General features: G+C 38.4%; 7 protein-coding genes across 7 annotated transcripts; 5 read left to right on the forward strand and 2 right to left on the reverse strand.

Moving 5' to 3' along the window:
* Positions 1-877: 877 nt before the first annotated feature.
* C9374_011834 (uncharacterized protein) lies at positions 878-1,912 on the forward strand (the record flags this gene model as incomplete). Its single annotated transcript, XM_044687533.1, has 1 exon — positions 878-1,912. The coding sequence occupies one exon, from the start codon at positions 878-880 to the stop codon at positions 1,910-1,912; it is 1,035 nt and encodes a 344-aa protein (XP_044542919.1).
* A 544-nt stretch (positions 1,913-2,456) lies between these two features.
* Positions 2,457-3,965, forward strand: C9374_011835 (uncharacterized protein; the record flags this gene model as incomplete). Its single annotated transcript, XM_044687534.1, has 1 exon — positions 2,457-3,965. One exon carries the CDS (start codon positions 2,457-2,459, stop codon positions 3,963-3,965), a length of 1,509 nt encoding a protein of 502 aa, XP_044542920.1.
* Positions 3,966-4,100: 135 nt separating this feature from the next.
* On the reverse strand, positions 4,101-5,885 carry C9374_011836 (uncharacterized protein; the record flags this gene model as incomplete). The annotated part of the gene is made up of 1 exon (XM_044687535.1): positions 4,101-5,885. One exon carries the CDS (start codon positions 5,883-5,885, stop codon positions 4,101-4,103), a length of 1,785 nt encoding a protein of 594 aa, XP_044542921.1.
* A 139-nt stretch (positions 5,886-6,024) lies between these two features.
* Positions 6,025-6,879, reverse strand: C9374_011837 (uncharacterized protein; the record flags this gene model as incomplete). The annotated part of the gene is made up of 1 exon (XM_044687536.1): positions 6,025-6,879. One exon carries the CDS (start codon positions 6,877-6,879, stop codon positions 6,025-6,027), a length of 855 nt encoding a protein of 284 aa, XP_044542922.1.
* Positions 6,880-7,110: 231 nt separating this feature from the next.
* C9374_011838 (uncharacterized protein) lies at positions 7,111-8,979 on the forward strand (the record flags this gene model as incomplete). Its single annotated transcript, XM_044687537.1, has 1 exon — positions 7,111-8,979. The coding sequence occupies one exon, from the start codon at positions 7,111-7,113 to the stop codon at positions 8,977-8,979; it is 1,869 nt and encodes a 622-aa protein (XP_044542923.1).
* A 121-nt stretch (positions 8,980-9,100) lies between these two features.
* On the forward strand, positions 9,101-11,288 carry C9374_011839 (uncharacterized protein; the record flags this gene model as incomplete). Its single annotated transcript, XM_044687539.1, has 2 exons — positions 9,101-9,419; positions 9,511-11,288. 2 exons carry the CDS (start codon positions 9,101-9,103, stop codon positions 11,286-11,288), a joined length of 2,097 nt encoding a protein of 698 aa, XP_044542924.1.
* Positions 11,289-11,461: 173 nt separating this feature from the next.
* C9374_011840 (uncharacterized protein) lies at positions 11,462-12,451 on the forward strand (the record flags this gene model as incomplete). The annotated part of the gene is made up of 2 exons (XM_044687540.1): positions 11,462-11,981; positions 12,096-12,451. 2 exons carry the CDS (start codon positions 11,462-11,464, stop codon positions 12,449-12,451), a joined length of 876 nt encoding a protein of 291 aa, XP_044542925.1.
* Between the last annotated feature and the right edge of the window lie 11 nt (positions 12,452-12,462).

The following is a 12,462-nucleotide window of genomic DNA, read 5'->3' on the forward strand; positions in this document are numbered from 1 at the left end:
TAATTTTTAAACGTTGCTAGAGATGATGGCTGTCCTATCTCTCCTCGTTATCTTTTAAGGGTGCATGTTGCTGGCTCTCTTGTAGAATACAACAGCAATCGATTGTTGTATGGAGAAGGAATTGGAACAAATTTCAACCTTGAGGATTATTGGTTGTGGCTTGTTGTAAAGACGAGATGTACCTGAACGTTCGGTTGCAACGATTAATGATTCTTCATGAAGTGAAGAGCACTGACCTCTATTTTTGTCTGAGATCAGTTTGCAGGCTAAAATTGTGAATCATCCATAAACGATACCATTGTAAACATGGTTTCAGGTCTATTGAATATTGTTAATGTTTGGACAAAATATTACTGACTGCACACGAGAAAAGATTTCCTTCGTCTACTCTGTGGTCCTTTCTTGTGTTTGAAAGCATTAGAAACCATGGAAATTGTTGATAACCTGTTTTGAACCTCAGCTTGGAATTTTATGGCTGCCATTCCTTTTTGAACGTTGCTGAAGAACGGTCTTCACCCTTTTTCATCTCTTAAAAAAATCTCATTTTCTCTCTCTACGAGACACCATCCTCATCAACGTCTTCTGCGCGTTTGTTGTTGTTTTCTCACCATCATAGAGTTCTTGCTGTATGAGAATATTGTATTCTCTCTGTAATTACTACTTGCCATTGTTCTTCTCGTTGAAACGACCGACCCACCCGACGTAGAATACGTTAGTTGCTGCTCAAAGGAGAGTTGAAAGAGAGAGTTTTAAGATTCGTACCGCACATTCATCACAACAATTTTGTTCATCCTCTGCGTTTTAAATTCTTCCGTTGTACATGTATATATAGCATTGACTTCTAACTTCTTTCATTCCATTCATACAAGAATACATCATGTCCTCCCCATCCCCTCAACAACAATCCCCTCTCCACAACGACACAATCACTACTACCTATCTATACAATGAAATACTGGATATAACATCGTTGTGTCCTTGCCAAAACCCAAAGCACACATTTGCCTTGGTAGACCTTCGATCGAACGAGGCCTATGAAAAGAGCCATTTACTCGCTGCCACAAATGTTGATATCCAAGCCATTCTGAAACAAATTGATGAAGGTATTACCGAATGGGACGAATTACTAGAGAAAAATCCAGGTCTTGAAGCCTTCCAGCAGAGTTTGTTCAAGAAGGCCAACTACTCGAATCAAATGTTCATTGTCTACGATCAAACCTCATCTCTCCAAGAAACCATCGATGCTTTCACTAGAAAGATCATTCCTCTCTTCCCCAGAAGTATCGTGATTAAGAGTTTGAAATCTCTTGAAGGAGGTTTTGATGAAATGATTCAAAAGTATGGAAGCGCTATCTGCTCTGATTTTGAGTATCCAGAAACCATTGAACGAGATTCCACTCTTCTACCAAATGAAATTGTTCCTGATTTTCTCTTCTTGGGTGCGTATATTCATGCCTATGTTCCAAAACTTTTAGAATCTCTCAAAATTACCAAGATTGTGAACGTTACTCCCGAACCACACGAAGATCACATCCTGCAAAAGTTTGGATCTTATCAAATTCAAATTGTGGATCATCAAACCATGGATATTAAGCAACACTTCTCGGAAGCCATTGAATTCATTAAGGAATGCAAAAAGAATGGAGAACGAGTATTTATTCACTGCCAAAAGGGCATTTCTCGATCTGCTTCTATTGTTTTGGCATATCTTGTTGCTGCAGAAGGCCTGACACTGCAGCAAGCATACAATCTTACAAAGCAAGCACGTAAATTCATAAAGCCAAACAAGGGATTTTCGAATCAATTGGGTCAATTCGAAATGGAGCTGAATCCTTCCCTCACTAAACCAACCTATCGAGATGAAGCTTCTTCCTGCCTGGAGAGATCTCGAAGAAGACAAGTACTCTACTAATAAACAAGTGCTTCATGTCTCAAACGTTATCTTTGGTTTTAACTTCATCACCCTCGCTCCTTCCATTTGCTTTCACAGTCCGTTCAACGAAGATTCATGAAAAATTAAATTAAAAAAATTTATTGAATTTGCTGCACACTCGCTCAATATTTCACACTTTTCATTGCACTCCACATCCACATTTCGCTTCTAAAAGGCTGGCACAACAACAACACCATTCTTTTAACAACAACAATTTGAAATACTCCCTTCATAAGATACCTACTTTGTATTCCTCTCCTTCCTATCAGCATCATCACGAAGATAGAGTGGTATCATTGCAAATCCTATTTGAAATTATCTACCAATTATCGGCATCATCTTTATTTCTCTTTCAAGGAAATACGAGTAGTAGAACCCTTTCCCTTCATACTACTTTATCAACAGTGACCTCATCAATTAGTACAATAATTCCAATACACCCGGATGGTTAATTCTATAGAAGAAGAAAACTCATCTACACTAGAACAACAGTCTGAATCAGAACACAAACACTCTAATCATCATGATGAATTTAAAGAAACAAATCCTCTCAAAAACCCTCTCTTCCTATCAAGGCTTTATTGAAACAAACCAAACAACTTCAAAGCATGTTGCTGCAAAGAAGGCTATTTCTCCAACAATATACGGAACAACAGGAGCCTCTCTCCATCAAGAAACAAGTTCTGTTTCCATGAGTATGACTCATGGCCTCCAAGAGCAAATGATATCAAGCGTTAAGAATGGGATATCGGAACTTGAAGCAGTCGTGAGCAGTAGCTCTCAAACCACAGCAACATTGGGAATTCCATCCACAGCCATCTCATCGAGCTCTTCTTCCGCTACTACTACTGCTACGAGTACTACTGGAGCTTCATCTTTGTTAAACACTTCTGCATTGGCTTCAGCATCCATGGCTTCTTCTGCGTCGTCGTTGGAGACTTCTCCTCTCTCGAAAGATCTTTATTATACAGTGAAGGACAAGACATTTAGATTCCTTTCACTGAGGGATAACTTTTCACTTCCATTACTGACGAAAATATATAATGAAATTATGATTCCAAACTTTCCTATTGAATCCGAGTTGGATCCGCTCGAAGTTTGGATTAATAATTTAACTCATAAGGGAGGTCGTATATTTGTTCCACTTATGCACATCATGGTTGCTTTTGAAATTGATAGCAATGACAACAATGCATTGAAAGATGAAAACATTGCAGGTATTTCAGTATTTGAATATTATGAAATGTCTCAATGTGCTTTGCTGTCATACTTTGTCGTTTGTGAAAAGTACAGAAATTATGGATTGGGAAAGACATTAGTTTATCAAGCCTATGAATATTGCAAGAATGAATTATATGCAAAGAGAAAGGCAAATAGATGGGAAGCATTAAACAATGCACTCATGCATGTAAGAAATTGGCATGTTGGAGATGACGACGGTGCTACCATTGTGCAATTAACAAAAACTCAAAAAGGACAGCTACAATTTGCTCAACAGTATATTCAATTATGTCTTCACAATGCTCAGCTTAAAGCTCAAAATGTAGACATCAAACATATTCTTGACAGTGAAGAGGATGAATTTTATTTCTTTGCAGAGACAAATGCTATTGGTGTGCATGATGGAGTAATGGCATCTGAGCAAAGACATAAGATTATGAGAAATATTGGATTTTGTGTTGTAGATTTTGAATATATTCAACCTCCAGTTTGTACAGATGAGGACGCCATGTACTGTGACGATTTGCTTCTTCTTTCTTTGGAGGTGGAGAATGACAGATGCAGGATAAAATCGACGGAACCAATTAGACATGTTCCAAGATTTAAGCTGAAATGTTGGACTTTGGAGTTGCTTTATACTGTATTCAGAGAGATTTATCCACACATTTTTGCTGATTATTTCCAATATCAATGGCAGGATCTAGATGCTAGAGGCCCAAGAATACCAATATTTACTGACCTAGAAAAGTGGAAGAGAAGAACAAGGCTTGAAAATTATAAGAGAGACGAGAATTTATTGTCCAAATTGTAGAGTTGGTGAGTTGAAGATTGTCAATCAACCATTCTTGCTGATGATTTTACATGAACATAATCGTTATCGAATAAACTTCAATGTTGTAATTCAAGCGTGCTATTTTGATTTTATGCTAGGTCAGTAGTATGATCTTCATTGAGTACTGGTTGGTGGTTGTGTCGTTTGGATCTTGACACTTTTATCATCTTTAGCATATTCAGCGGAATCTGCATCAAGTATCTTGACTATTTTCTTTTGTTCATCGAGCAATCTTAATCTTGGAATATTGCCCTTTTCAATAGCTTTAAGAATAAGCTGCCAACGTTCGTCTGTTTCAGTGAGAGGAGCTTTCAAATCTATGGTTACTTTTTGAAGGTGCTGATTGAAATACTGCAACATTCTAGGAAGATTAAGCGTGCATTGATGTGAACCAGGTTTAAATAACTTTAGCTCTGCCGACCACCAATTGTAAAATGTTGTCACACAATTAACTGTGTCAATCTCTGGTATTTTGGTAGATTTGAGTTTATCCGAGACACTTGTCGTTGAGGAAGCAGTGCTCTTGGCTGAAGAGGTTTGAGGCGTAGACGAGGCTTGGCTCGCAGTACTCTGTGCAGATTGGAGTGGAGTGCTTGGTTGTGAGGTAGTTACCTCTAGTTTAGGTGCATCCTTTTTGGGCTCAACATTTGTTGCTGTTGCCAATAGTTTGTTTTCTGTGGAGGGTTGTGCTGTTGTAATTTGTTGAACTACATCAGTGGATGTACTATTTAAACTTTCGTTTGATGCTGATGCGTTACTAACCGCAGTGGTTGTCAAGTCACAAGCGATTTCATATGTTACAGGTTCAATAGAATGAATAGAAGGCCCTCTCAAGGTCTTTGTAAGGGTATTGCCATAGGGTTTAACGTAGTTGTTGAAAAATACGATTGCGGTGTTAATTTCAAGTATTTGAAAAGGTATCTCTCCAAATGTTGTCTTTGTGGTAATTGGTATGGTAAAAGACAAGGCCTTATCTTTCTTGGGTGGCTTTCTTTTTGGTACGTTTTTCAAAATTTCACTAAATGTTGCTCTTTTCTCTGATTCGTTTTGCATAAAGTGGAAAAAGAAATTGGCATAGAGAGACTTCTCGTTAATGAGATGGATGCCTTCAAGCTTCGGAATATTGGCTTCATCTAGGTGAGTTATTGTATTGCAAAGGTGAGAATAAATGTTGGAAATCTCGGTTCTTCCAATATTCTTTCCAGGTAGATGTCTGATTTTTTTCCTTACAAGATGAATAATTTTCGCATACATGTTTGATTGGCTATCTATTTCGTCGGCTGTGTCATTGACATTAGAGGGAATGATGTTTGCGGAATTTTCAGTTGAATAGCATTCTATCATGTCATGCCAAAAAGAAACCCAAGCTTGGAAGCTTATTTGCCAATGATATCGGGTAGTTTCATTTTCAAATTCGAAATGTTTGTACTTTGAAATCAAATTTTGAGGTTTTGGATTGGATTTAAGGTATCTCATCAATTCTTGAATATCATGATCGTTAATTTCTGTAAACCCAAGACTTAATAAAGCGATACAATCTTGTTCTGTAAGGTTCTGGTACGTAATATTATGTAAATTGTTGAAAATAAAATACTTTTCGACAATTTCCATTTGTACCAAACTTCTCAACAGTGCTTTAAACTTAATACCAACTGTCTTGTTGGAAGACCGATATTTGTCTAGAATCAAATGGTCGTCCAATATCGAGTTTAGAGCATTACCAAAAGCAGGAGCTGTGCTATGTCTCTTTTTAGTTGGTGTTGATTCCTTCTCATCAGAAGAAGAGATTTCATGATCGTCCTCTGTCTTTTTCTTCTTTTGTGATGAAGATGTCTTTGCTTCGTCCTCATCGGAAGACGTTTCATCAACCGAAGCAGAGTGCACAATTTTTCTCTTCATCTTTAATTTTTAAACCAACGTTGTATGATGAGAATTTGAGTAGTACTAAATCAATTCAAAGTAATAGAAATCGATGATGATATCCTTATTCAATACCTTTGGTGAGTACGAGGATAAAGTTTTTAAAGAATTTTTTTATTCAAGGCTTTTTGCGTTGAGGTTTGTGCGAATGTTTTGTTTTCTTGTTGAAACCTTTTGAAGACGATTTTGTGAATGATTGTTGCTGTTGTTGCCATCCAATAGGTAAAGTAATATTGTCTTTTTTGCGTTTGAGTGGATTGGTTTTTTCATCTTCTTCCTCTTCTTCTTGTTTTTGTTGCTGCTTAAATGTACCAAAACGAAGTCGTCCCGATGATGCCAAAGACTCTGAATTGTTGTTCATGGTGTGATCATTTTCAGTATATAACATTGTTGTTGAAGATGATGATGAATCTATTCCATAAAAACTCATGGCGTAAATTGAATCACAATCTTGTTCAATATTGTTGCTCGATCCTAGACTTTCTACAATTTGTTCTTGATTATTTCCAGAAAACGATAACGATTGTTGAATCACTTGATCTAGTTTTCCCTCGTTTATGTAACTCCATTGCTCACTCAGATGGTCTCGTGTTATTGGATTTAAATGTTGGGTGTGGACAGCCTCATTGGATGGATGTTCCGATGAAGGAGTGTTGCTGTACTCGTTTTTGTGAGAAGAGGGAATAACAACCCGAGATGTTGTTGATTTAAATGTGAGCGAAGTATTTGATGATGAATTTGCAATATTCGTCGATGATGTAAAATTGCTTTTCCGAGAGACTGCAGCCTGTAAAACTGATGCAGGTGTTTGCGGTTTGTTTCGATTCATAAACCGAAGGGAAGAAATGGAAGAAGAGAGTTGCTTTCGAGGTTTATCATCTGAGCTGGTTGTTGTGTTCGGAGAGGGTACAGCTTTCGGTTGCTCTGTTTTTGAAGTGGGAGTTGCTGGTTTGTTGTGGTTGTTTCTCTTCATATTTTATTTGAAGTTGAGCATGACTCAGTTTTTATGGAATGGAATAAAAACCTAATAATTTAACAACATTCTTAGCGGTCTTAAGCCTCCACAAAAGCAAAAGGAAACAGCTCTTTATGCCAGGCTTTCCTTTGTGTTGCTTTGCTGTTCATTATTTGATAAATTCCACATGATGGCTCAAAAATAGAATTGTTTCTCTTCGCATTCTTTCACATGTCATGGTCAAAAAAAATGGGCGGTGGATCAGCATTCCCAACTCACACTCATCACGCAAGCTTTGAGAACAATGGTTATTCTCATATTGGCATCCAAAATCAAGCTACAACGCCCCAAATTCAACCATATTCAATTCAATCTTTCTCCTCATCGCCCTACCAAAATTATAACCTCCCTCTTGTGTATCATCCCCATATTTCGAATACACCTCTCCATTATCCTTCGTTCGGAGCTTATTCTGTGTCCACTCCTAGCCACGGATCAATCTCGAGTCTTCCAACAGCGTCCCCATCGTTGTCCAACGGTTCTGTATCTAGTGTTTATTCCATTCCAAGTAGCAACGTGAGTCATGATGTCTCATTCACTCCTCCCAGAAATGATGCGCTTGTGAACCAGCTCTTCCACAATGACAACGGTGTGTTGTACACTAACAGCCACAATTCTCTCATGTCTACCAATGACAGCCTTGACAATAAGCCATCCGTTGTTGCAGCGTCCATTGACACACACGAAGCAGAATTCAACAACTTTCAAGATCAGAATTCATTCGAGAGAGTCTCTCCAACCGATTCTGATTCCCATCTCGTGAGCTACTATTATGAGCCAGAAGAATCAGTGATTGCTTTTGAAAAAATTGGGCAAGGAGGGTTTGGCTCTGTTTACTTGATTAAAACCAAATCCAACAAGAATGAACAGGAGGAACGTGAATTTGCAGTCAAAGTGCTCAAAGATCAATACGTTTCTCTCTCCGAGATTAAGAGGAAATTTGATCATACGAATATTCTACCCTTAACTGCTAAAAAACCCACACTTACGATACGAGTTGCAAAGATAACTCATGGAGGCTTTCCTGGAGCCGTGCGAGTATTGTGTATTGAGAGTCCCTTCATGAAACACGGCTCGTTGAGTCTGAAATTGGGTGAAGGAAAAAGGTTTTCCGAAAGAACACTCTGGCAAATTATACAGCAGATGGCTTCTGCACTGGCCTTCATGTACCAAAAAGATAAATGTCTTCATAGGGACATAAAGCCAGAGAATATTTTGATTAAGGACTATGATGAATGTAATGGTGATATTACCACTATGCTTGGAGATTTTGGGCTTGTACGTTCCGAGGACACTCTTACCTCAACGACTTCTTCTGGTACTCCCTCCTATATGGCACCAGAACAAGAATATTCGAGGGATTCAGATGTGTTTGCCTTAGGCATCACTGTCTTCAAGTTAATTACCGGAGTTTCAAAGATCGATGACGACACTTTTTCAAATCGTTATAAAGCCAAAGACGACCTGTCCACAGAAATTAAGAATCGAATGGGAACAGCAGTGAGCGAGACAATGGTTGACATGGTCATTGCGATGACTCAGAAACAAAGACCAAGAGTTTCTTACGATACGATACAAGAAGTATGTGGATACATGTTATCACGAGAATCGAGTATCCTATTGAGGTCACCAAGTCCTTCGAGCACTTTGTTACTAGACGAAGATATTGCTGGGCTTGAAAGCAGAACTCAGGCCATGTCTATTTCGAACTCTTCATCAAGCACTCAATCAGAGGCATTCGAATACCAAATGCAACGAGAAAATGGTCATGTGAATAGAAATAATTCAGTGAGAATTTTGTGCTCAAAAGAAGCCTTTCAGAAGATCGAAACGGTAGAGCTGAAAATCGAACAACAAGGACAACAGATTGAAGCACATCCATTCACCAAGAAGAGAGTTAAGAGATCTACATCAGACATCTCTGAAAACGGTATTGTGATTGCCAGCGTTTATGGAAGTTCTCACTTGCCGAAAGACAGAAAGTACAGAGGACCCTTCAAAATTATTCTATTTGTCAATGGATTACAGGTTGACAAAGCAGATTACAAACATCAATAGCAAACCTCTTAGGGTGCAAAATCTCTTGTATTTTTATTGAGCTTACTCATTCAACACACCTTGATTAAAACACAATCCATACTGTTCATCTGTGGTCATGCAAGTTCATCAATAACAAAAAATGGACAATGCACCTCCACTCCCCAACACAAGTTCTGCTATGACCACAACTGGTCATCATGATTATCGATTAGAAATCTTTCATCGATTCTTTATTCCGACCGGGATTCAAAAGTACAATCCTACTCTGGATGGAAGTATCAAATTCGACCCGACCATGCTCACCGTTCTTACCAGAAAGCTCATCAAACTATTTAGATCAAGACCCTTCTCCATGACTACTGCTGTTGTCGTGTATTCGTTATTGATCAGTTTACTAAGTCCACAATTATGGACTGCTCATGGAGCCTTTGCAGCAGGATTTTCCTCTCTCGCTTTGGGTAAGTAATACAAGTGCCATTCAATTGCACGATCAAATATGATGATCATGTTATGCTTCGTTCAATGTCATTCCAACCTGATTCATTGTAGGTGATGATTTGGCCAGATCGGTCATGAGTATCTGTAAAGATGGAGAGAAAGTCAATGGAGTAACCACAACCACACCTTTGAACATGTCCAATCTTTGGACTGGCATGCATCATCTTTCCGAAGGTCAATACTGGATGTTGTGGCTTAAATTTAGCTTCTTTCAAAGATCTTCCTTGTTGTTTTTAGATACATTGAATTACATGGCCGCAAAGAACAATAATGCTGCGTTCAATTCCAGATATTACATGGCCAATGCCAAGTGGATTGAAGGTGTGAATGCAATTTTATTGTCTTTAGTAGCTTCCTATGCATCGTTACGTTTTGCTGATCACAAGTGGCATAATTATCTTCCCAAGTATATGGAATTGTTCTTGTACGCATTTGTTGCATTGACTGGCGTTCAGACTATCATTGAAGCTCGAGTGGCTAAAAAGACTCCAGAAAAATTATATGACGTTCAAAACAGATTTAGAAGAATTCGAAAGGGAGTTGTATTGATGATTTCGAGCTATGTAGGCCTATTGTGGTTTACCAAATTTGGAGATTATTTCTTACAACATATTTATCAATTCACGAATGGATCTCTATCCATGCGTTTAATTGGTCGAACTATTTTGAATGGATCCGTTTCACTATGCTCTCTGTTCTTTGGTATTGGAGCAGGAAGTGAAGGTTTGAAAGAGCTCGATATGAATATGGGACATTATTTCCATAACTTGTTATCAAATGCAACTCGAAGAGCTACAGAATTCGGAAAGCGATATGAAAAGGAATTGGCAGCAATTAGTCTAAGCTTCATGAAAGGAGCTGGACTTTTTGCATACTTTGCAGGTGGATATTATTTCTCCAAGTCATTTAGTTCATTCTTCCAAAGATTGACACAATCTGGCCATTCTCTATCCAATACCTCTTTGAAACAACTCTCACTGGAAATGGGAAAAGATGTTGCAAGCGTGGTTGCCATGCTAGGAGGATATTTCACATTTGCTACAGCATTGAGCTTATCAAGCCCAGTTCAAAATGCAACTCTGCCCATTGACATGGTGAATTTGAACTTGTCGGCATGCGCATTTTCACTCTTGGAATTGGGTGCTGCTCTTTTCAAGTTCCAATACCAATTCAATGAGAAACTTATAAGACAATCCTTATTTAATTCTCTTCCTGTTGTTTCAAAAATTGATGAGGTCTTGTCCTACGAGAATATTGCACTCAGTTTTGCCTCTACTGGCACTTTGGCTTATGGCGTTGATTTGTTGCGTATGGCATACAAGTTTACTCACAATCCAAACACTCCACAGCTACAATTCAATCCTACTCCTGGAGGCGTGGCATTGGCTTCGAGTTTAGGTCTCATTTCATTCAAACATTTTCTCTCATTAGGACAATCTGTTTCAAGTTGTGTGAAAAGTAGTAATTTGTTGGCTAGTATTACTGATTTGGGATTTTTACTTCCTGCTGCAAAGGATATAGTATTAGGAACAGCAGCAATGGCAGGAGCAGGATTTGTCCTCATGAAGACATTCCCATCTCTGAAACCACATATTGAAAAGCCATTGAAATACTTTGATGGAATGCTTGGAAGACGATTTAGAAAATTGTTATCTGTTTTTAGCTCTCCTGTTGCAGCGTTTACAGTATTTGCAACAATTGGAAGCTACATTGTTTATAAGAAGTATATTTATGATGAAGAAATGATGGCTTTAGATGCAACAACCTCTGGAGCAACAGCATCCATTCCACCAACAAGCACCAAAGGAAACAATGTGGCCTCCAAGTAGCTAAATTGTAACTAATAACTCTATTTGGAGGTTTGCAAGTTTGTTGACGAGATTTGGAGTAATGTAAAGACTGATTGTCCCATGAGCAGAGACGTTTAACTTAAGAAATAATTTCTGTCTTTGTTGGCAATGATTAATGATTCCATTAACCACTTTTCTTTTTCCTGAAAAAAATGTCACAATTACAGTCTGCGTCCATTTCATCCCTTTCATATGAAGTGCTCGCTCATATTTTCTCGTTCATTGTGGATTTGGACTCTCTTCACAACAATGTCTTTCCTTGGCGGAGCGTGAATCGAATGTTCTATGAATTCACAGAAAGTGAGTATTTCTGGAATACCTTGTATCGAGTGATGGGCGAGAATGAAAGAAATTGCACCGAATGGTTCGTAAAGTCAAATGCCGAACATGATGACCGCCACCACTCTTTGGAATTACTACCAGTCGTAAGAAGAGAGGAGATGAGTGTAGATGTCATTTCTGCTGTTGAGGCTATTTATGCTAATATAGATACATCAATATTCACAAGTAATGATCACATTTATACTCCAATGGCTGCTGGAATTTTGCAAGGAGCCTTTGAGGAGTATCTTGTAAGAGTGTTTCAAGTGGCTCAAACACTGTGTGAGTTTATGCACAGTGGACATGTGAACAGTGAGCATGTGCATCTGGCTGCACAATTATGGAGGGAAGGTCAGATTATGGAAAATACTGGAAACAGTGAACTCTTGTTGAAATTACATGTTGACAGTGAAAAATATGCGCAACTGATTGACCAACTGTCGGTTGCTGATTGAAAACACCAAGATATGAGCCGAGTGTTTAGTTTTAGTGAGGATGAAACAGATGATACTGAATCTGACCATGACGAAAGTGATAGCAGCAGTGACTGTTCTGATGATTACTCGACAGAAAGCAACTTGTCAAGTACTTGTTTTGTTCGATATTTCAGGAATTCAGAGCACGGGCATGAATTTCCTGGGGATGACGTTTGTTACTTGGCAGAACCCATTCTCCACCAAGATGACACGTTCGAAAATGTGGATGGCTGTTATTACAATTCCAATGATGACCTTGTAGTTGTGGATAACGATGGCATGAAAACAGTTGAAATCACACTCACCAATGACAGAGACAAAAAGATTGAAAATGGATGGTATTAAACAGGTTACAT

The sequence above is a fragment of the Naegleria lovaniensis genome (genome assembly GCF_003324165.1).
Source record: "Naegleria lovaniensis strain ATCC 30569 chromosome Unknown tig051, whole genome shotgun sequence".
NCBI classification, from domain to species: domain Eukaryota; phylum Heterolobosea; class Eutetramitea; order Acrasida; family Naegleriidae; genus Naegleria; species Naegleria lovaniensis.